The 25,295-nt window shown below is 36.7% G+C and overlaps 1 protein-coding gene across 2 annotated transcripts in view; it reads right to left on the reverse strand.

Annotated features, from left to right (window-relative positions):
- The window catches only part of STK32B (serine/threonine kinase 32B), a 173,548-nt gene that overhangs the window by 123,672 nt on the left and 24,581 nt on the right, over nt 1-25,295 (reverse strand). For both annotated transcript variants that reach the window (XM_050338591.1, XM_050338592.1), the window contains exons 2-3: nt 21,041-21,096; nt 13,666-13,817 (exon numbers count right to left, since the gene is read on the reverse strand). In XM_050338591.1, coding sequence (XP_050194548.1) covers nt 13,666-13,817; nt 21,041-21,096 — 208 coding nt within the window. The remainder of the gene's footprint in view (nt 1-13,665; nt 13,818-21,040; nt 21,097-25,295) is intronic.

The following is a 25,295-nucleotide window of genomic DNA, read 5'->3' on the forward strand; positions in this document are numbered from 1 at the left end:
ATGTCAGTGCTTTCCATCACACACAAAGAAAGATGTAGCATTTTAAGGTGCAAAACACTGTTTACACAAAGTCAGCTGAACATTTTGGAGAAGAACGACACATTCTGTAGACCTAAATCAGATTCATTTGACAGCAAGAGACTATTAAAATAAATTCCTTGTCTATCAGCATATAAGAAAATTTTCAATGACTTCATATTTTTGCTCTTTATAGTTAGGCTACAGCATGGCAGCTCCTACTCTGGTTTTATTACTACTATTACTGCATTAGTTAGGATAAAAAACCCTGATTGGATTTGAATAGAATATTCTGTAAATAGCAGAGAATCGAAATTGCAGATCATCTCATAATAGTTTACAATTTTACAGAAGACTGCTCTAAATGAAGACACAGCAGTATAACAGGTGACCAAACACTTAGACAACCTAGTTATTTAAATGTACATCACACTTTTAAGCCTAGAGACCAGAATGCAAATTGTCAGTTCTAACTATTGGCTTTGACTGATTTGTCTCTCTTTGCTGCCATGGAAACCCACATTAAATTAAAGGCAAAGAAACAATGGAACCTAATTAATGTCCCATTCTTCTTCTGTACAGCAAATGCATTGGGCAGTACTTTGTAACATTATGGCAGCACATGCAACATGCTTTTTGAATACATAATTAAAGGATTTCTGCTCAAAAGAAGCGTATTTCTATAAAAATATATAAAAAGATAAATAAGTCAGAAGTATGAGGTGGAGAAAAGAGAGTCCCTTTCACCACCCATCCACAAGATGAGATATTTTGAGGGTCAAATCTAAGGCAGAAAACACCATTTTGAAGTGCTCTTTCATTTAATCTCTGGAACCTGGCAGTTTCTTTGTAAGATCAAGAATCAACCTGGCTTAGAAGCAAAAGGTTGCCTTGAGAGGAGACTTCAGGGGTGGGTATTGGTAGAGGGAGACACCATCAAGATGGTTGTAAGTGGATGCTAAAGAAATAGTTGAGAAAGAAGGATCTATCTTTGTTAAACTCTACTTTGTCACCTGCCATCTCTCATTCATATGTGCACTGTGATGCCTCTGTACTTTACTTCCAGATATCTGATTTTTTTCCCCAAAGAAAGGGTCTGCAGGTGCAAATGGTATGCATGATGCTTTTATGGTCCTGCTGCAACTTCATATTAAAAATTTAGCATTCATAGAGAATGTGGAAGAGGATAGAAGATAGCATGGGTGAAAGTCTTGTAAGCTTAACTGGAACCTTTTATTCATTATTTAATCAATTTCTCCAAGTAAGTAAGAGAGGAGATTAAGAGTAATATTTTATTTCCCAGGTTAATCAATAGATAGTTTTAGGAATTCGTCTTTACAACCAATTCTAGACTGCAACAAACCCCACCATGTCTCAAGAAAGAAGATGCTGATTGGACACTATCATTTAATTTCACTGTAATTATATATCCTCCCCTTCTGGGAGTTATGAATGAATAAAACAAAACATCTTCCTGATGTTAAACTGAAATACTTCGCACACAACCAATTAAGAAGAGGAAAAAGTGTTTGGGCAGAGGGTATATTGGTTTCTGCTGATGGGCACCAAGTTGTCTGTCCGTGACAGTGATGGGACCCTGGTTCCCCACGCTGCCCAATGCTGTCAGCCTGGCTGGGAGCCTCAGCCACGACTCCTGCCCTTTTCTGTGTACAGCACTGCTCCCCAGCCTGATTGTGTCTGACAGCTCCATTACTCTGAAGCTACTGACAGCATCCTTAGTTTCTTATCGTTTTATAACTTATAGAACAAGTCATGGCTGCAATGATGTAGAATGTGTTGTTCAGCCAGGGTTTCCTGCTTAAACAGAAGCTGGACAACAGTTTGGAGGGCGTCCTTTTTCCCTTGTCTCTGGGAAAGAGCACAGACATACCAGGAGAGCACAAGAGCCTTGATGACATGATAAGTTTTCAGTTGCCTCCTGAGTAAGAGAGAAAAAAGCAAACAGAAAAAGATTTGCTGTAATATGAAATGAAACTTCATTAAAACAGCTACAGAAAAATGAATATAGGATGTCATTAAAGCAGGCTATACTTGTCAAAGGTTGTGATAATACTAATTATAATATTCAGATTTCATCTGAATTGGGAGTATCAAGCATTGCCACTAGTTATGGAGATTTTGTGTGTGTGACATCAGTTGTACTACATATACAGCTAAAGAAAGAACCAAAGGCAAGCCTATATTTATTGATGGAGTGTCCTGAAGCTGGTGTATCAAAACATCACTGAAAAGGTCATAAGATTCTCTTGAATTATTTACAGAAAGGGAAAAAGAAAACAGAGAGAAAGACAGAGGTGTTAAAAAATACTTGGTTTATACAGCCACAGAGGAAACCCAGGAGACACATTTGACCAAGAATTTCTCTGTATGTCACAAGTGAGTGACAGACTTTTTTGAGCAGGAAAAAGCTTGTCATGATTGATTAGGAACAGAGACATATGCAGTATGGAGTCTTTTTAAGAACTTCAGTGAAAATTAAATACAAGCTCACTGGCAAAGCAGTGCCAGCAGAAAAGTTCAAATGCTTTTCCAGCACTGAACTTGGTCAAAAAGTCATAATAGTAGTATTTTTTCCCAGTTACTCTGACTGAATCCTGTTGTGCTATTTAGCTGCTATGAGGAGGAAGAGCTGTTCATTTCTTGATAGAACACATAACAGGAGGAGACCACCTCAGAGATAATTCCAAAGACATGCTGCTCTCTGTGATTCCAGATACTTACATGATATTTTCAGTGATTCCCTGCTTTTTTAAAGCCTGGGTTATCAGTCTTCCAATACCTCTATATGCTAATGGCTAGAGCCAATTTTTCATTACTACCAAAATTCTTGTTTCCACTTTACTAATTTAGTAAGTGATGAACAGTAATGAAAAGGATAACACTTGAGACCAGCATAGCATATTTTATCCCTCTCAGATGTTAATATTGTCAGTTGTAAATTATATCTCTATATTTTTTTAGTGCTTTATGAGGCTTAACTCCTAAAATTCCTTTAAATGCATGTAGCATAGAATGTGCTGTTCCATTTTATCATGTCATTTGATCATTTATCAATTACCAAATTATTTTCTCTGTGAAGGAATATTTAAGTTCTGAATATTTTCTTCAACTAAAGGACATTTTCCTCAAGGAAGACTTTCAAATGCTCTAGTTCAAGATGAACAAAATATTTGCGTGCTTTTAAGAAAATGTTGCAGAAATTGGCATTTCCACAGAAAGAACAGAATGCACAGAGGTCTGGAGAGATGAGAAATAAAAACTGAGTTTCTCTTCTGCTTTGTTTATTTGCAAATATCACTAAAGGAAGTCCAGATCTTAAGGAGTCTGATGTATGCACCAATATTGGTTACATTTTCTGATTAGGTTAGATTTTGTACCCACTGAAGGAGAAAAATGTCTTCCCATTTCATCCCACAGTTCATATCCCTCACCAGGCTCATTATCAGTTTTGTTTGCATCCCTGTTTCCTCTTATCCTTCTCCCAGCCCATCTGCTGGTGAGGATGTGAAAGCTATGGTCAAGAAGAAGAATCACTTTTGTTCTATTCTGCTTATTCATTTGTCAACAAGATTCAAACCCACCACCACCCCAGCTTTTGGCAAGAAAGAATTTACTCTCTGCACCCTGGATAAATTCTAGTTTACATAGGTGATAAGGTAGAGAGAATTTGATGGGCAGAAGAAATTTTCCTCCTGGCCATATGCATTTTGCAGATGAATTTAAACAGTCATCCCCTTCATAGCCCATGATCTTTCCTTGGTCAGGATGTAATTTGTAAAATGTACATCATCATAGAAAAGGAACCTTAAATCCTCCTTTAAGTGTCATGTAGTTATGAAACACAAGAGTTAGTCTCTTCTTATTAGAACTTTACACTGCAACACTGTCATTAATCTTGAAACAGGATACCACTGATAATTTTCTGAAGTCTTAGTATCAGGTTCTCACTGCACTTTACATGTACAATAAATATAATTTTCTTTCAACAAAATAAATTAAGAGTATACTTATGCTTTAAAAATCTGTAGTGACTTTTAGAAGAATAAAAGCTTTGATAAATTTTAATGAGGCATGGGCAACATTAATGCATTACAGAACTTCCTGCTTTGGTTCAATCCCACTACTTGCCTTTTAAAACCCATTCTGCTTGATACAATTCTCACACTGAAAATTTTGAATTGCCTTGCACTCCAGATTTTTTATTGTTATTTATTTACACAACTTAAACCCATATTGGCAGACTTTTGGCTTCTGTTATGTCCTTTTGGACATTTGGCAAAGAAAGTCCCCAGCTTTTAATATTTAGCAACATGACAAATATGCTTGACACTGTCGCAGAAGTAAAAAAGAACTATGATTTGGAGAGCTAACATATTACCTGAAGCACACAATTGATATTGCTTCAATTATCACTGTTTTAATATTTCTTGTTATTTCCATTGGGGTTTTTTTTGTTTTGCTTTTACTATCGGTGCCCTGACTTTTACTTCAACCTGTTATAAATGGAAAGGAATTCACCTATGTGTTTTATCTGGTTTGGACTAAAAACAGCATCACTATAATCTCAAATATATTCAAAAGAAAATAGGAATAATTTCCAAGCCATACTACTCCTATAGTGTCCAAGAATAGCTTTAACATATTTGGACTAATTGTTGATCTGTGGGATATGTTCAGTATCAAAGTTTTGCAGTGAAAACATTAAGAACTTGGTTTTATTCCGTAATGATCACCTACTTTGCATTCACACTCTGGATGGTTTTACAAGCACATCCAAGACAGTCTTGCCTTCTGATGGCTGTCACAGAGTAGCTGGGCTTTGTTAATGCAGTGCTGAGCTGCATTTTGTATAACCTACCTTTACAGAGCCTTTACAGGCTAATTGCAGTTCCGGTTTCCATAGCACAGGTAAGAATTGATCCTGACTGAAAACAGCAGATTTGCACGATGTACTCATTACTCTGTCACTAATTACAAGAATCACTTTACCTACAGGACCTTGGTTATCAGTCTAAGTACACACTCTAGCTATCACGTTTGGCATTCTTAACCTTTAAAGCAAAGAATGAAAAAAAAAAAGGGGCAGGGGGGAAAGCACTGCTTGCCAAAAGTAGCAACTGAGGAGTCTGAAGCAATATCTAAGTGCTCTTCTTCTTTCTTTCACATCTCATTAGGTGAGAGCAGTGAAACCCCCCTCTCATGCTTTCCTGAGAATACTCCTGCCACAGCACTGGAGCTCTGCATCCCTCCAAAATGAATAATACTCATTAATGCCAAAAATGTACAGAGGATTACTGTGACTGTCTACACCACAAACCTGAGACATGGCCAAGGCTAACCCCAAGCTCATGAGGATCTGCTCTGTGTAGCAGCTATCCCCCGTGAAGGCAGAACAACACAATAAATGCAAATTATTAAGAGGAACTTGCGTAGAAAGGAAAATTGTTAAAAAGAAAGAGATTATTTTTCCCAGCAGTTTGATAATTATCAACATTTATAATAAAATTACTCTTGCAGTGCAAGCTTTGTGGGAGAAAAGTTTGTAATGGGTCAGCAAATAAAGTCTCTCTCTCTCAGTAAGAATGATGCAGAAGACATGCTCCTAAGAAATGTTCCAGGATGCAGTGAAACACACAGGAGATGAAATATCTTGTGCAGCAGTTTTTAATGCAAAAAAAGATCAAAACTTAAACTATGCCAAAGGCCAATTCCTGCTTTTATAAGGAATGTATTAAAGTAGAGTCTAAAGAAATATATTTCAAGGTGAGGAAGATTCTCATCAGTCACCAGAGCAAAATTTATCAAGACAGTGTCCCAGTACTGAAAATTATTATCTTAGGGTATTAAAATCAGCACAAAAAAATAAATAACTGTTGGATCTTATATTCATCAGCCAGTGAAGATGTTACATCTAACATTCATTTAGCACAAGCACTAGAGGTTACCGCTGGCAGTTTTGAGTCCAATGTAATTTCCACAGCTAGAAATAATATCCTGAAAATTTACAACTCAAGACAAATCTTTTCTATACTCTCTTCTTCCAATTATCCTACACTTCCTGCTGCCTCATCACCTTTCCCTGCCCTTTTTCCTCCATCATTATCTCTTCTGAGGCTCTGGAGAACAAAATTTTTTTTCAGTCCTAGATATAAAACCTCAATATCTTTACCTATTCCAGATTTGCATTAATACAGTGATGAATTGATCTAGCTATTTGAGGAAAGCACTCACCCTTTGCTCCCTCTGTAGCAAAAAGAGTTCATCTATCTAAGCTCCGTGCAAGATACTAAATATATCTTTCTCCCTTGATTTACAATTTCTTCTTGCCTGGAAAAGAAACTTAGACCCCATTGGATATCTAGAATGGCCCAGGATTATGTGGTGTCCTAGTTCTGGACAGGACAGGGTTAATTTTTGCAGGAGCCAGGAGGGACATGGCTAGGACATGGAGATTATTCTATAGCACCTCCTGTCATTGCTGGGGTGGGGAGTCCTGTCCAGGTAAGGGGGTGGTGCAATCATTCACCTCCCCTGTAAACTTTTATTATGAATATTGTTGCTGTTACAGTTCTTTTTCTTACCTCATTGCTGTTTCCAGTAAATTGTTCTTATCTCAACCTGTGATCTTTACTTTTTGTGCCTCCATTTCTCCTCTCCAGTCTGCTTCAGGGGAGTGGGAGCAGGCAGTGAATGAGTGGAGCGAGGTTTGGAGTGGTTTCAGTGGGAACACTAAACTGGAGAATACCATTCCTAAACCACGACACATGGCCTAGGGTTCCTAACCTTAACTGAATTCACAAAAGAAGTAAGAAATGCATGTTGTATCAATAAACATGTCAGTGACTCTTCTCCAGCACTGACACCAAATGGCACAGGAAAGTCTGTGCCTGGTCAGCTCCAAGAACCAAAATGATAGCACACAAGCTGCCTACCTACTGGGAGCAACCTGGCTGCACCTGGGGCTTCCCAGGGATGGTGCTCATACCCACAGCTAGGCTAGGAGTAGGCCTAGAAATATTTAGCAGTATGGTAGATTGGATTTAAGAGTCCAGAAAGGATACCTAGTTTTAAATTACTAATACAGACATAGCCATCAAGGGCAACACCATGGTATTTCTTCCCATAAACCAGATTTCGAGCAGCTGGGTACGGCCAAAGATAGTTAAGAGCACTGAGCACCTTCTCCAGGAAAAGTAAATGTGGGTCCCAACAGGAAAGACCACAAACCCATTGCTCTCTTCCAGAATCATAATTCAATTTTTCTGTTAGATCATGGACTTCACTCACAGCCTCTAATGTGGTATCTCATGAAGCTCGGAAAGCTGGTCACAGTACATGTCAGAAAATAAATTTTTAATCGCCTATAAATTTTTTTCACACCGGATTATGTTTCGTATGTCAAGGCAAGTTAAGCAGCCACAGCACCACAGCCACTAAGCAAGCTCACCTGAGACTGACCTAACCCACCTCCTCCTGGTGCTTTGGGTTTCTGATAGGTAACTGGTACTCCTTGGCTTGTTATTTTCAGCTCTACCCAGCAGTAAAACACTTGGTCACGTCTTCTTGTTTCCCTAAGTTTGTAAACTTTAGCATATTTTTGATGCCAACTTGAGGAGCAAAGCCATGCTTTGGGGCAGTCCAAGGTGATGTTGCTCCCCAAATATTCTAAAAAGAGTACCTTCACATGGAAGTGACAATTTCCATTTATGTATCTGTATATGTGTGTACACTGAAAAATCCATCCAACACTCAAGACTGAAAAAATAATTTCTCCTCTGCAGAATCCTTTATTTCTCTTTTTACCTGCCCTGAGGGTTGGACTTGATGATCTTGGAGGTCTCTTCCAAGCCAGTTAATTCTATGATTCTATGAGTCTATGATTTTTCTTTTAAAGACAGGTTGGGGTATTAGGCAAATTCAGAAATGCATGGGCACTTTTGCTATATTTGTGTGTTCTTCACGGGTTCCAGTTTTCATTGGCTTTGAAACTTAGTCTTACTGTAGCTGGTAACAGTAATGTACTTCTTTAGGTCTGTCATGAAATACATGTGGTTTCCATAGACTGATGAGTAGAAAGAAAAATACATCACAATACATAGCCACACTGAGAATACAGTTAGCACTTCTTCATGGCTTGTTAAATAAATCAAACACATTGTTTTGTCTATACTCGGAAAATGAACTCTAAGCTGACAAAGGTAAATTTTTATCTTTCTCCCTCTGCTGACTTAGAAAAAGTTCTGACAAGTTAAAAAATATATGACATCTTTAAGCAAGGCTATTAAAAATAAGATCACATCAATGTTTCACAACTTTTGAGGAATAGTCCAAATTTTTTTCAGATTTTTCTGTCCACGTCAGCAGAGAAACCACTTTGATACATCATTTTGTTTGGAAAAAAAAAAAAAAAGTGTCTTTTCTGGTAAGGTGTGTTATTTTCGGAGCAACCAGTGGACGCTTCAAACATTTACTCATGTTCAAAGACAAGTCATGTAATACCAAATTCTAGCTGCATTGGCACATAGGAGGTAATCTGGCTCTTGACTCAGTCCTAATGCACGTTGTGAGAAAGATATTTAAAATATGAATACTTTCAGGAACACTACTCATCTTGCCCAGGGGACACTCAGATATTTGGGGGAGGATAAACACGGATAAAAGGCTGGATGTTAGAGAGGAACGTTGTAGTCTCAAGGTGGGACTAAGTTAGCAACTGACATTTCTACAGCTCATTCGTCTGACATAAAAAAAGGTCTGATAAAAAACAGGACTGCTTTTCATTCCAAGAAGGAATCTCTATTACCAGAATGCCTCTAATGGTGATAAAACTGGCTACAAGGCTCACATATCTTTAAGCATTTATTCAATTTCACTTCTAAAATGAAGGTTATAAATCAAACCCAAGCCCTTCCTGAAAAAACAGTTATCCTCAAAGCCATTATGAGAATTTGCAGAAGAATGATTCCTTCCTGTGTCAGATGTTATGAAAGACAGTTTATACTTCAAATAATGTAATTTATAAGTTGAGGCTGTGAAGTTAAATTTAATAAAGCTCCAAGAAGACGCATGAGCCTCAAAAAGCTTTTTAATACAGGTCTTTTGGAGTTGAGATGCTACCTTTGTTTTATGTGAGCTGCCCTGTATTCTTGTGTATGCTGTAGATACTAATGGATGCCAGCAGAATTACCCACTACAGAATGCTTACCTTCTTTTCTCTTCTTTTTCTCTCTGCATGAATTTGACTCATGAGAGATTGCATATGGGTATCTCATTACTTTTCAGTCATCACGAAAAAATAAAGGGCTTTCCAGTCTTCATATTTGTTTCTTGAATTGCCAACTTTTATTTTTGATGATGTAATTTTTCAAAGAAAGATTATTATGCTTGGTTAGTATTCCATTTGGTTCAAGCAATTGTTGGGAGATTTACCACTATTTTAATTTTTTTTTTGAAGTCCAGATGATAAACTTTTGAAAATCAGCAATTCTGGTCAGGGATGGTCCCACAAACTCATGAAAAGGTGATCATGACAGAATTTCTTCCAAATATGCTTTTCATTATGGATTTAGGATTTGACATTTTGAATTAAAAACCTAAAATTTCATTTCAATTCACCCCAATGTAAAAAAAAAAAAAACACAAACAAACAAACAAACTAGGACACTGAAATAATTCTAACAGAAAATGATACTTAGAAAAAAATAAAAGTTTTTTGACTATAAAATTATCTGATTTTTTCATCACGTATGTCCCTTCCAGACCAAAGAACAGCCAATCAGGCCTAGGCTACCTACCTAAGCTTAAGTCTCGCTTCATATAGCAGGGGATTAGGGGAAGGAGGAATCAAGGGGAAGAAACAATGCAACCAAAATAAGGACCTACTTTTCCTTTCAAATAAATGGAGAAATGTAGATTTTTCCAAAGACTTCTGTAGTGTCATCGAGCCAGAGCATTACTTCTCACTGAGATTGCAAGGGGCAAACAAGTTAAATACACTGATATCAACAAATCTATTGGCACTACCATTACATTTGCTTTAGTAGACAAGTAGTCAGTTTGTCTGAACAGCAGAAAACATCAGCTCCAGGCCTCCTTCCACATGGGCAGTTGGATTCCCAGTTCTTCACAGACTACATGACTGTTTAACCAAAAGCCCACAAAGTGGTTTGTGAAACACACTTTACGAAAGTTCCTCATCCCAGGTCTGGTTTTGGTTTTCATCCAACTACAATCCAATGTAAGAATCACAATTTAACCTTTTTGGAAGTGCTGTTAACCACTTCTTGTCTGAGTCCTGACTATAACTGTATTTCTGACTTTCTCTAGGAGGGTTAGTTGTATTTTAATTAAGTGAACAGAATGTCAGTGCCTGTCTATTGATGTGGGGGCTGCAGCAGTGCTCTCAGTGGCAGGTTTGTACTTACCTTCTCAGAAAAATTACTTCTGAATATCCTCAGGAAAGCAAAGTGGGATACCCCAACTAAGTAGGAACATGCCAACTAACATCAGTAGGCTGGATGGATTTCTGAGTTTTAGTTACCAAAATCATACCTCAGGCAGGACTTCTGAAAACTGATGTGAACCCTTAGAGAGTGTGACAGAGCCTAGAAACACAGACATGGCCAAAAGAAACTTGGCATTTAAACAAACTGCAGCTGCGTTATTCCCTATACATCATGACATAGCTATTCCCTGTTAAATTAATATTCCAGTTTGCAAAACAAGACAGAATTAGTAGCTCCTGTTACAGCCCGTTTGTACATTTTTGGTGCAATCAATGAAATGAAGAGAGAAGTCTAGCTCCAAAAAAATGAAACAAATGTAGCTGCAATTACCATAGAAGAAATGCAGATTAAACTATTTCCTTCCATTAGTATGCCAGGAATTGACTCATAAGAGGAAAGCTCATGGATTCCTGCTAATCACCTAATGTAAGTTATAGCTACAATGTAAATGTATTTGATGCAAATTATTATTACATCTAAACTGCAAGTAAAAATACATTGAACGGAATGCTAGTTCACCAACAATCAACATAAATGTTGTTATTTTAAGAAGCTATTTCTGGGAATAACATATTTAAGGACTATTCCGTTCATACTTTCAGTATTCCCTTTTTCATGGTAGTATATAAAGAATAAAATGTAGTTTCAATTATTAAATACATTTAATATAATTAATATGTTTAAGAGCTTCCTATGGCTTAGTTTTAATAGAACAGATGTGAACATTATTCATGGATTCCTTATGATTTTTGTGTTTTGCCCTTGTGGTAGTTAAGTAACGAAAGTCATTGTTTGAAGACAATGTGTAGAACATCTTGAAATTCAGGTGAAAGTTGAGAGAGAGCATTCAGAGGTTTGAAACATGCTACTGAGGTCTGCAAATGTAGACACTCAAGAAATAAATCAGAAGCTATTTTAAATTCATTTAGAATTGTGCAAGGCTAATTATAGAAACATATTATGAGTCTGGTATAGGGAAAGAGTTATTTGGGGTTCCTGGATGCTGTTCACCTACTAACTTAGCTGTACTTTCACATGTTGGTGCTTTGGCCCTAAGGAGAACCAAGGTGAGTTATCTCCATGGGTATTTCGGGGTGGGAAGCACTGAGATGCTTAAGGCATCAGGAGCCTAATGGCTGCACAAGCAAACTGCATGTTTTCACAGGGCTATCCCTGACTGTGGGCACTGATTTTAGGTCTGGACAGTCTTCAGATCATTCCATGTTCTTCTGTTTCATACTATAGATCTGAAAAGTAACCTTGGCCACAGGGAGGCAGGACTGTCGGCTGCTGAGCTGGGTCACAAGCTTTAATGCAAGTGATAAATTTCAGGCCTCATCCATGAGAGCTGTCCTTCTAACAAATAAGCATCCTAGATAGATTGCTCAGCTCTGGCCATTGCTAGAGACATCAAATATAGAACACTGTCAGTGCATGGGAGCATCTTGAATAGTGTCCTTTTTGCCTGAATATTTTGTAAATTCTAGAGTACTACATTTCTTTTTCATTTTCTCCATTTCTCATATGCACACATGACATAAAAACATCTAACAGTTGAGTCTTCAGACCTTGTGACAGTATCTTAGAATTGCAAGAAAAATAAAAATCATCATCACACCTAATACATTTTTAGGTATTGCTTATTTCAAGTTTTATCTTTGGCATAAAAAAAGAAAACAATAAAGAATATTTATTATCTGATTAACAATTCAGTAATTGGAATCTAAAATACTTTTTGTTTCACAAAAAACATTTACTCCTTAGTCCTTCAGCACTGTTATGTTCATCTTGTAGATGGCAATAACCTGTGACTGTTTCTGTACAGTGTTTAGTTACACAGTGGAGACTTTCACACCTCTTTATAAAGATGATGTGTTAAAAAGTTAGTGTGATTTCAAAAAATGTTAGACAAATACATGACAGAGGAATCCACAGGCTCTTAAGCCCAGATATACCATGTCTTTGTTAAAGAAATCCCCAGAGTACTAGTTGATGGAACCTTGGAAAATATACTGGGAAAGTTTTGTATTAGAATCAAAATGTTTATATATTTTTCTTTAAGCCTTCAGCAGGATATTAGATTAGCTCAAATATGATCATTCATGTTAAGTGGAGGGCACACATATATACATATATATGATTAGGTCCTTTTGGAATCAATTTTGGGCTCAAATGCTTTGCTGTTATAAATGACTGCAATTGTACTAAAACTGTGTTCACTCAAGACAGAACATAATTTGGCTTTTAATTCATGAAAGGTTATAATTTTTAACGCTTACAGGTCAAGAGTGAGATAAAGGACAGGCACGACACTGTAGGTTAGAAACTGACGTCTAGTAACACAGCTAAAACTCACAAAACAGAAGGTCTGTTTGCATTGTGACCCTCTGCAGGCAACCAAACTATTTACAAACTGAACAATTTTCATATTTTAATGGTTTATGTCCCCCCAGCCTTGGTTCTATTTTTAATTCATTTTTTTTAATTATATAGGTAATTTTCAGATATGGTAGGAAAAATCTGCATCCCATTACTACTTTCACAACATAAAAGCCAGCATGTGTTTTAAGTTGGTGGTGTACTTGAAGCTAGTCATTACGTTTTTTTAGACAAGAATTTTCTCACATTCATATGTGACCAAGCACAGGGAAAATACAAGAAATTCCAGTGACAAAAAGATGCTTTTCTGTTGTTCTATGACAACCATTTTTTTAAGTAATTCAGTTTTGAATTTTCTCTGAATCAACTAAAAAAAACCAATTAATAGAATTTTCAATTTTGATATTCTACAGCTTTATAAGAGATGTTTAGTCCAGGTATTGACAAAAATAAATGATGAAGCTGGACAGAACACACATTTTCACACACTGATGTATCAACCTGGAGAGAAACTAAATCAGAATTGAACAGGTGAATATGATGTTTAAATATTCCAATGTAAAAAGACACCTTAAAAATATTAATGAATAATGAAACCCTCTGCAAAACCTTAATAAGTAAACAAAAGAGGTCACCAAAAATATTTTATTCTTTTCAGCTTTCCTTACTTTCACAATCTGAACCGATTCAGCAATAAGGAGAAAACAAGAGATCCTTGATAGCTTTTTAAAAGTTTTCTTACCACAGATTGACTAGGAAGGGATGTTCCAGGCCTTGCATTATCTGTAGCTCCCGGAAAACATTTCGAACTTCATCTCTCTCAATGCACTTCTGTTTATTCATGTATTTCATGGCATACATTTTCTTGGTGTCTCTCTTCTGTACAATGCACACCTAATTGACAGCAAAGTTAAAGAAAAATTTTGACACCTTGAGAAAGAAAACTCAATTGTGACTTTGACAAAAAAGGATCCTTTTATGATACTAAGTCAGATACTACAACTGAGTAACGCCTTGAGAAAGTTCACTTCACATCTCTGTAGGATTCTTTGTAATAGATTATAATTAAAAGAATTAACAAAAGAATGCCCAAATCCTGCATAAGAAGAAAGTAAAAGGGAAGCGTAAACGTGCAATAACTTTCAGAAGTTACAAGGTAAAGCTGGGAGGAACACACTCCAATTGCTGAACTCACAGACTACTCCATTAGTCACAGAAATTGCTGCCTACTGCTTAGGAAAATGCACAGTCATTGTCCTCATTTCTGCAAGTCAATACACACATCTTGATTACTGCATCATAAACCTTGCCTCTGTTCCCAAGGCTCCATATTTCATCTAAATATGAGAATTATGCTCCTTTAATTATTGTTGAAAGGAAAAAGAATTTTCCTACAGAGATTCATCATAATAGTTTTGAATTCACAAGAAACCATTGCAATGATTTAGTCTCTGGCAGTACCTTTCTTTCCTTTTACTTTGTTTTCTTTTCTCTGTGTCTCTCTTGTTTTTGTTTTGTTTTGTTTTGTTTTTTTTTTAAGAAATCAAATAATATTATAAATGCATGAGGAAATCTTAGTCAAGAGAACTCCCACGTAAAACCTGATTTATTTTTTGTCATGATAGTCTGCCTTGAGAATGGAGCTAGAAAGTCACCAGCACCACATCCAAGAAGAAACATTTTAAATGTGATTTCTGGCAACACAGAAATATAAAATTGTTCTGTGTCTCATCCCCAAAGATAGTGTAAAAATTATTTTCATAACAGCTCTATATCCATACCTAGAGGGAAACTGTATCCTCAACAGACTTTTGCTCTGAAGGGAGTTTTGCTGTTAACTGATCAGGACTTTTTGAAGTGACACTTCTAATGTGTCCTCACAGCCAAGAGAATCTTAATTGAATTATTTTGTTGCAACATGTGTATTACTGATACAGCCATAGGCTCCAATCAAAAGTTTTAATCTTCAGTACAAACAGAGACTATGTACTGGAAGTGTCTAGTTTAGGTATCACAATTCTGTAGTGCCTAATTCGAAGGTATTCTGGATTCACCTGGTGTGAGCACTATTATTTTATTTGTATATTTATCTACATCCACACATGCACACATAAGCACACTCATATTATACACACATAAAATTACAGTACACAGTCATAAAATTCATCAGATTACAACTTGGTGACAACCAAAAAGAAATCCATGAGTCTGAGTTGTATATTGAGGAACTTGAGTGCTCAATATTCAGAAATGGTCTGGAGAAACTGAGGCAACTTCCCAAAGCTGAAACTTGGAGAAACAGGGCCAAGGAAAACAAACCACATTTATTTCTCTGAAACTCTGTTTTCATAAAGTGTGTCTTTGAGCTCAAATCTACTCCAAATAGAAGAGTTAATAGAGTAATTTTAACCTATAAATATGTCATGTAAACAGGTTTTGAAATGCTGCTGTGACTCCAGAAGGCACTCAGTTCTCTTACCTGCCAGTACAGACAAGGATATTCAGCACATTTGAAACAGGCCTTCTGAACATTTCTTAGCAATGTGTAGCTATGTACATCTTTTAACATGGTTTCCAAATCAATAGAGTTTTAATGACCATAATAAAGATACTTCCTACTAAAAATTAGGGAACACAACCTGCATCCACACTGATGTTACTATGAAAATGCCTGATTTTGCTCTGACAGCACTGAGTCATAGTGGAGATCCTCCCTGGCACTTCTACCTGCGGGCTGTCAGCTCTTCCTCTGAGCAGGACATCAATAGGCTGAAACTTTCCACTAGTGCAAGAAAGAAAGGAAAAGACCTTGAGTTCTCCTCACATGTGCAGTCTTAGTGAGAAATAATTGAATTTAGGGTGTTTTTTTTCCAAAGGAGTAATTTTAAAATGGATAAACAGATGCTAAGGTACCTGAACAAAAAAATCCTGTGATGACTCATTATGATGGAAATCTGTGCAGAACTGCCTTATTTACATGAATCAGTAAGGAAGCCTGTCATGGTCACATTACTAAAACATTTTCTTTCCATTTTTCTGTGAATATCCTTTACTAAACCCCAGACAGTGTGGTGCTTCAAACCAAATACGTGTTGTGAAGTCAACAGCTAACTACCCAGCTTCATAGTCAGGAGATAGGGACAGGCACATCCATTTCCACATAAGGTATAGATCTAAATATGTCCATCTCTAGAGGGATGGTTACCTTCTAATGTCCCCATAAAGAGACTAGTTTGGATGCAGGCATCATGTAGAAATCTACATGTTTAAAGGTAGGCATTATGAATCACCATTCATTTTCTTTGTAGTTGTATTGTGCTTATCTTTAAAAGTCTCTCGTGAAAATATTCCCTTTACAAAGAGGGTTTTTCTACATGTCTTACCTGTTACCAGTGGGAGAAAGTAGCAGTAAGTTGTCTTAAAACCTATCAGGTTAAAAGATGTTTGATCAGAGGCTGACTTGGAGCCCCTTCCCCTCGGAGCCAGGGGAGGGAAACCAATAGATTATGACTGTAGGGCTAAACTTCATTTTTCAAGAACAGCATGTGCTATGTTCCATTTCTAAACTACCTTCTTGGATTTCCTCTGATTTCATACAGGAAAAACAGAGCAGCTTATAGATTGAGTCTAATCTAAAGCTTAAGAGATCATACAGACACAGTGCTATGGGTGACAAAGTGCCCTATGGGCTATAGCAGAGCTAACTGAAGTGAGAGAGTTATGCTGAGTAAAACTGGGGCAGAATTTGCTCAAGGTTTGCTGCAGAAAGCTGCATAGTGCTGTGTTGGCTGAGCAGCCATAGGTAGATTCAGAGCAGCTCTTTCCAGAGCAAAAGATGGGGATGGTTGAAAAATCTGACTTGTAGCAAACACAAGACTTCTCCTGTTTCCTATTAGGAAAGAGTTCTAGCTACTATGTTATTGGTCTGGAAAGAGTTAGGAGCTGGTGCACTTACTCTCAATAAAGACATTTTGGTCTGAATTTGGTATGAGTACTTAGACCTCTCAAACTACCACATGACATGGTTTCATGATAGGTCATAAAAAAAGGAGAGGTGCAAAACTGCAGACAGAAAAACTATTGCTCATAGCCTCAGCCTGCAAGCAGAGTTGGAAAGATTTACACAGAGAGGTTGGAGAATGGATACGATAAATTTGTCTTTACACTGCCTGGGAATTTCCTTGAAATAGGGGATTCATTCCCAGATTCCCATGAGCAAAACATGACATCTGGAGCAGCCCAAGCATCTGCTTACTGTCCTTTCATATTTACTCAAGTTAAAAAAATAGGTTGTTATACTGTCAAACAATATTAATATTCTGTAGTTGTGTGTTTTGCTGCTTTTAGGATAGTAGCATATTTTTTTCTGAAATATTTTGCATAATATTTAGCAAAGTACCCTCAATCAGTGCAGACGTGATTCTGAGCTCCCATCTGTTTTACGCCAGCGTAATTTCAATTACTTCAGCACAGGCAGTCACTGTTTTATACAAAATTAGCAAATATATAAATATAAATATAAATATAAATTTATAAATACATATAAATATACCAAATTAATCAGAACCAAGTCTTGTGTCTCACCGTCTCAGACAAATAGAAGAGAATTTGTACATTGAAATTATAATTTAAATTTAATTCAAGGAGGTCAGGTTTTTCAATATACCTACTCCCATGAACAGAGAACTTGAAGAAAATTGGTACTATAATATCCCTGAGAACTAGTTGTTGCACCTGAATACAAATTATTTTGCAGCAGTAACCCTGCAGTTACATGGTTATTGTTATAGTTATAAGGATAATGAGAATTCTTGTATTTCACTCCATGTCAGTTTTGTACTTATTGGGTGATCTTGAAAAATATATTTTTTTCAATATTTTTTTGAGAAGATTGATAGCTCTACATACTACAAAATGGAAAAAATAGCCAAAATAAACATATGAGAGCACTTCTGAGGTGTTCTATGTCATAAAGAAATAGCTACTTTGACCAGAGTTTAACATTTTTGGTTTGAGTATTTAAAAGTTTCTGCTTCTGAATTTACTTAGAAAGGAAATATTTAATACATGAATAAAACCTGTTTGGTCAATATTTCTGACAGCCCACTTGCAATGTACTTGCAATTGCTAATAACTGGAATATGGTAAGCATAACAGACTTAAAGGTCTTCCAAAAAAAAAAAAAAAAAAAATTGTCCTGTTATGCATGAAGACACCAAAGCATAACCAAACAGCTTAAACTTAGCAAAGCAAGGCCACTGAAGCCACAAAGGCTACTTTTAGAGTAATACCCCACACCTCACTTGAGTACCACTGACCCTGGCCCAGGGCTGTGTCAGTATCTGTATGTACAGGTACATACACTGGGTGTGTATGCACGTGCCCAGGAGAGGGGGAAGTATTCAATGAGCAGTCACACACCATTCTGCCACAGCTGGCACGTCACTTGGCTTGAATAAAAAAACTTGCACAGAAATTTTGGCTGTGATGGTACAACACAGCTTGGAGCTCAACTTCTTCATCTGTCCCTTACCAAGGTGCATCCTGAGCTCTCAAAGTCACCTTTGAATGGAGCCTGATTGTTTCCAGAAAAAGGAGTGTGTTTGTGGTTTCACTTCTCTCCACTTTTCCTACTCCCCTTAAAACTGCTGTGATGTATCTTCGCTTTTCCTGGGGAATATGCTACAGTGTCTGTGAGGCAGCATCTGCTCTTAACCGTCCCTAAGAAACAGCATGTACTGAGGCAGCAGCTTAAAGCAAGTGGCCACTTCTCAGAAAAGGCAAACTCTTGGGATACAAAGCATTTGATACCAAACGGCCTACGAATTCCTATAGCAGCAAGTGTTGCTACTCTGAATTGAAAATGCCAAAGGAAAAGACAGGGAGCTGCTTTCCAAAGGCAGCTGGGAGGGCAGAGCATAGCTGCTGAATCAGTCAGCCCCAGGGGAGGAGGTGAGGTGCCGAGGATCACCTTGAGCTCTGTGCACAAGACAGAGCTGAGCTGTGCAGAGGTTCTGCCATATCAGATACCTCCTACAGCAATATCCTGCTGAGGCCTAAGGTTGCTGTAGCAACTAGAGTAATTTAAGAAATATTGAGAGAGAGAGGGAGCTATTGTACCAACAACAATAAAATAAAAAAGTAGAGCATGTCTTAAAACATCCTTTTGCTCTCAGAAAGCAGAAAAGGCCACAGTGGAGCCATAAAGGAAGCAGGCAGTTTAAGGAAAACATGATACTGTACACAGTGTTATGTGTTGCAAGATGCTAAAGCACAACAGACCCTGAACAGTAAACAGCTAACAATAGAGATTAACAGTCTTGCATCATTTGTTGACATTTTCTGCTGCCAGGTGCTTCCAGCAGGACAGTAATACGAAAAGTTGCCAGCAATGAGGCTTCTAAATGACCAATAAAGGCAAGACTCTCTCACAGAAAAGACACTTGGAATGGTGACTGATTTACCATGTTGTGCTTTTGGCTATGTTATAATAGGTCGTTTTAAAATGGGTTTCTTTCTTTCACTGCCTGTGGAAGGCAAAACAAGGTGATTTGTCAGAAGCCTGAATTCATTTGGGGAAAAAGAAAAAAGCCTGTTCCAACAAGGACTTTCCTATTGCATTTGACAGCTCCAAAATAAGAATTTAAGTTTAGAGGGTGCTCATGTATGAGTCCTTTCTTGCATTAAACATATTCTCTGAGGGCTGTGAAACTCTATTCTCACCAATGCAGCTTCTCCAAAGCAGATTCACTAGAACACTGCATCATGTAAACCTGCAAGAAAGTTACATGTTTCTGGAAATATCATAGAAACATTCATCTATTTCCTGAATGCCATGGAAATGAGTGGATCAAACATCAACCAACAAGCCTTCAAAACGCAGGTAGGCTTCTTTTATTTTCCTGCATGGTATGGAAGGGTGAGGACCCCTTTGAAAGGGTAGAGACAGTAGAATGCATGTGAATGCAAAAGCTTTGAATAAAGAGGGGAGCAGGTGATCTTTGTAAGGGCCAACACGATTTGAATATATCTTTAACTTCTTTTCTTGTGCCTAACTTGCACTCTTGGACCTCTATTTAGTTTGACATGGCATTTCATCACTGTTGTGATAATAAACAATCATAGCTCTCCAGATGTCTGATTTTTAAGGGGTTCTGAAAAACCACGTTGGCATCGCAGCATATTCTCCTATTGACCTCAGAGAGGGCTTCTCTTGAAAATATTGAATCAAATAAGGACCATGCCATGAAGGACCATGCAGTTCTGCAAGAAGTATCTAAAATTAAAGTAATTTTTCTGCGTGAAGGTCAAGAACCAGCAAAATCCATTGTGTGTTCTTAATGCATGACTACAGAAGTATCTCACCCGCACTGACCTGGCATATACTCAAGAATCATTCAAATTTAGACCTACATAGCTGTTGCTTGATCAGTTATCTGATCAGGTATCAGTTATATTTCACCTTCAAATGTAATCCCATGAGAAATGATTTCTAATATTTTTATAATATGATTTTCTCTGGCTTCATGGCCTTGTATTTACCCATATTAAAATTTAAAACCTTGTTATAATCGTTATTATAAAAAATAAAGGTTGTCTATTCATGTGTAAACAAACCATTAATCTTCTCTGTTTCAGCAAAATCCTGTTGAATTGAACAAACATTTACTCGGTGATCATAATTATAGTGTATGTCAGTTTATATAGTCCCAAGTGGATTTAATCTATGTAAAGTGCCTTTAAAATACTGCAATTATTTTAAAGACACAAGCAAGTCCAGAGATTTAAGAATAAGATCACACTAGTAGACTGTCTAAATAAGTAGTCTACTCCTACTTTTTTGTTTCTTTTTGTTTTGAGGACAGATTTCTAAATTCTGCTGATCCCCATTGGGGAGACTTAATTATTAGAATAATTTTTGTTCAATTGATTTTAGTGAATGTATTACAATAGAAATAATTTAGTGAGTATCAGACTCAGTTCATACTGATGATCAGATGTCTTTGCGAAGGAAAAGGCTACGAAACCTATGTTCTTTTACCCTAATCAGGTTACCAGAAAAACAAAAAGGAATTCCCTATTAGATTTTTAACTGCTAAAAATAAGTTGATTCTTACCTTTCCAAAACTCCCTTTCCCAATAGCCCGCAGTATTTGAAAGTGGTCAAAGTTAACTGCAAAATAAAGGAGAGAAGAAAAGGAAAATAGTTTGTAGCTTGCTAAATCAGAATCGGATAAGAAATATTACATTGTTTCCAACTAACATAATTTTACCATGTGATATTCACTTTTTTTCTTAAAACACCAAGTATATTTAATAGCTAACAAAGAGGAATTTAGCTTTAAAATATGCTGCATTCATTTTGTTCATCAATTCATCTTGGTCCAATGCCTTCAGTGCTCAGTATCTCCAAAGAGAAACATATTTCTGTCCTAACCAAGTAACAAGACATAAGTTAGCATTGAGCAGCCATTAGCATTTTCCAGAAATATTAAGATATATTAAAAGTGCACTGAATAATTCAGGTAAGTAACACCATCTGCCTGCATATACATAAGGATAGTATTGTTGCAGTAATCACTCTGCAGGATAATCCTATATTCTGTTACCGTGATGGAAGCTTGTCCCATGATGAACTGGTATAATCAGCCCCTCCAAACTTTTCCACCTTAATGCAATAAATAATGCTAATATTGTAAGACTATTTCATTATACAACATAAGTTTGTTCTGAGAGATTTCATTTTAGCTTGGCAGTAGACTGGATTTACTCGCACTTCGTGAAAATCTGACAGCGCAGCCTGACCTAGGCACTGAAGTGGTTTGCTGTGAGGGTGAGTGAGATTTCATTTCTCAGAAATGTCATTATTGTTGTTGCATGAGACTGAACACAGCATGACCTTCAAACTTCTGTTTCATTGGTAGATCTGGTGGTTTTTAAAAAAATCCAACGACATCCTGAACAAAACTGATGCAAAGTCACTGAAACACAAACACGACGATGTGTGATACAGTTTTTACAGTCACTTGTCAGAAAAGGATCACAGTTAGAGCTAAATTCAGTGAACCAGAGATGACAAAGTTCAGTGCAACTTAACAGGATTTTTTTAATTTAAAACTTTCTTATGTTCCTAGCTTTGGCCATGGGCCTTCATCTATGCACCTGTTATCACTACAACAGTAATCTGCAAAATTATGGAGACAGACTGTCATTGGAAAAATCACAGAAGCATAGAACGGTTGGGGTTGGAAGGGACGTTAAAGATCATCTAGTTCCAACCAATCTGTTGTGGGCACTTTCCGCTAGACCAGTTTGCTCAAAGCCCCATCCAACTTGGCCTTGAACACTGCCAGGGATTGGGCACCCACAACTTCTCTGGGAAACCTGTGCCAATGCCTCACCACCCAAAAATGTGGCTCAAATCGTGATGGAGAAGAAAATTCTGTAAGGCTAATAATACTTTAAATAAAGTGTCCAAAAAATTGTATCATTTCAAGCAAAGCTTTGTGTAGAAAGTTGCAATGTTGATATATATCAAGCCACTGAACAGGGCTAGCATCTTACTTTCTGGATTGCAATAATATCTCATTTACAAGCATTTGTTTATTTATGTTTGCTTACACTGCCTTCAAGGAAACATGGTTGCTCCTTTCATTAGTGCAGCTATAGTAACCACCTTTCTGGTAATTGCTGGAGACAAATCAAGTCCAGAGCTGCCAGAGCTGAAAGCAGCAGACTCTAGTCTACAGGAAACAAAGATGGTGAATATTGCAGTTTTAGGATTTGGATACTGAAATAAAAATACTTAAGCTTACAAAGGATTTATAAACTTCTTGGAAACTGAAAATCGGGAAACAAATTTTGTGCTGAATCATGTAAGAGTTAGGGTTACCCAGATGCCTGAGAAGCAAGATTGTCTGTCAGTAAGCTGTAGTTAGGGTCTCTGCTGACATTTTTTACCAGTGGGGTGCTCTCTTGTAGTTTTTGCTGATCAATACCAGTCTGGTGAGTAAGATAGTTAGCAACACCACATTACGTGTAGACTTACAGCCACTTAAATCCTGTTCCCACAAGTCATCCCTCCCAAGTCCTTGACTGGATTATCTAAGGTGATCCTTAATTTAGGTAGGAATTCAGCACAGTGTTGAAAATATTATAAGCAACTCCTCTAATAGGAAAGAGGCATCATTTTTTCCCTCCAGCATGCTGGTGTTGCCTCTGTTACTCTGCTTTAAAACCTTTTTGTGTTTCTTGCTTATATTACCAATTTTTTTTTAACAGACATGTTCCTTAAAGAAAGATTAGTTTGAGTTTGTTCTTTATTTTGCAGTCATTCAGCTGAATCCAGTTCCCAAAACAACTGAAAAGCTGTTGAAACAGTCTGTAATTATCTCAATTTCAGTCCAGCCGCAGTTCAGTGAGACTTGACTATATTATTTTCTGAAGCCTGACTGGTTTTGAAATGCATCAGTTTGAAGAATTATTTTGTTTTTGTAAAACTAAGATTAAGAATTTACTTTTGGCTCTGAATAGGACATTTTTTATTGTCCATATAACTTGTATTCTATATCTCAGTATTTCCTTCTTTAGTGTGTTTATTGCTCTGAATTACTAGAACAACTTATTATTTTGATTGGACTTAATTGTGAATTGGATTTCCACAAGACTGAAATTATTAAGTGAAGCACTAGACTGTGGAATTTAAGATAGATTATTAGTAAGTTAAATAAGTGGTTAAAAAACATAGCCAAAACAATTGGTCAAGTTTTTTAATTTTTATGTTTAACTTGAATAGAAAGTGAGATGTTACAGTTTCCTATCTTTATTTAAAAAAAAAAAAACTATTTTCTTTCTATATCTCACTGTTCCATAACCCTTATTTAAATTAAGGTACAGTGATAGCAACACATTTCATGCAAGAGAAAACAAAGATGATTTTGAATAACTGTGGAAGTATGCAAACATACCTGAACCTATGTTTGAAATGAGCTAGACTTGTAACCACTATGGTTCTTTGGAAAGGGATAGTTCACTTAAGTAAGACAACTGAGTCTCTTTTGATCATTCAAACATACTCACAACATCTGCAGATTCACAAACTGAGGAAGTTCCTCCCTTGGGATATAAGGAAAGAATAAAAAATGGGATACCTTTGCAGTTGAGATCAGTGCCGAATTCACTGAGTAAAACTAAGATACTTTAAGTAACAATCCCATCTATAACAGACCAGACATGCACAAGTCACATTAGCTTCACAGCCTTAATAAACAGTGAATGGTTGAGCTGAGTTTGCTGCCACCTTAGTACTACACTAGTCATACACTTTGGGTGTTTTCCTCAGGAGTTTTTCATCTCACACTCTCAAAATTTTTGGCTGATTTTATTCATCACACTTTTTTTATTTTAAGGTTCAGTATGTGTCTTTTTTTTTTTTCTTTTTTTTTTTAAATTCAGTACCAAAAGGCCACCTCTTACTCTAAGAAGAATTACAGCTCATCATGACCTCTGTCGTTTTCAATGTTTGAAATATCATCAAGGTCAGACACTGCCATTTGCTCTGTGCGACGAGGAGATGACAGGTATTAAATTCTTGTCCTCCAAAACATGACACGTCCTGCTCTTGTGGTGCCTGGTGTTGTAGCTAATGACATTTTTCTAGTGCTAAGCCCCACTGAGATAATGGTGTGGCTGGCAGAAGGACATTTTCTTCAGTAACAGTAATATGACTATTACTCTTTTATAGCTTACTTGGTATCTTTTACTCAAGAGGAAAAAATTATTTCCCAACTCTTTGAGAACTTATCTCACTTTATCATCACACCATACTTTGGAGGTCTTAGACATGGGCTCTGAATTTGAGTCTAAGACTACTAACATTTTTCAGAAACCAAAATTAGTATATGTTGTCTTCAGGAAATTTTTCATACAGGTAAACCCACAGAATGAGACTTTTATTAACGACAGTATGAGGGAGTTTCTTTTCAGTCTCTTTGATTTTCACCAATTTGGAAAAATCAAGTATCATAATCTCCCCTCCCCCATCTCCCAACTTTATTCCTTAAAAATCACCATTAATTCAAAACCAAGAAGAAATATGGAATAACCAAATATTTGGCTATCTAAGGGAGAAAATAGATCAGCATTTATGACATCTGTTGCATTTTATGGCATTAGAATGATGAACGTCTATTAATTTCAGCAATGTGCTATATATATATGCATAGAAATTAATGTGTTTTATTTCTTTACATTTAGTCACACTCAAATAAACATTGAATTCATTGGACTGTACAGATTCAAGTCTCTTTTAATAACTTAAAGTGCAAGTATACTTATTTCTATTAGAATCATAGTTTTGAATTAGTCCCATCT

This window comes from Myiozetetes cayanensis, unplaced genomic scaffold (genome assembly GCF_022539395.1).
Source record: "Myiozetetes cayanensis isolate MyiCay16 unplaced genomic scaffold, myiCay2020 scf7, whole genome shotgun sequence".
In the NCBI taxonomy this organism is placed as follows: domain Eukaryota; kingdom Metazoa; phylum Chordata; class Aves; order Passeriformes; family Tyrannidae; genus Myiozetetes; species Myiozetetes cayanensis.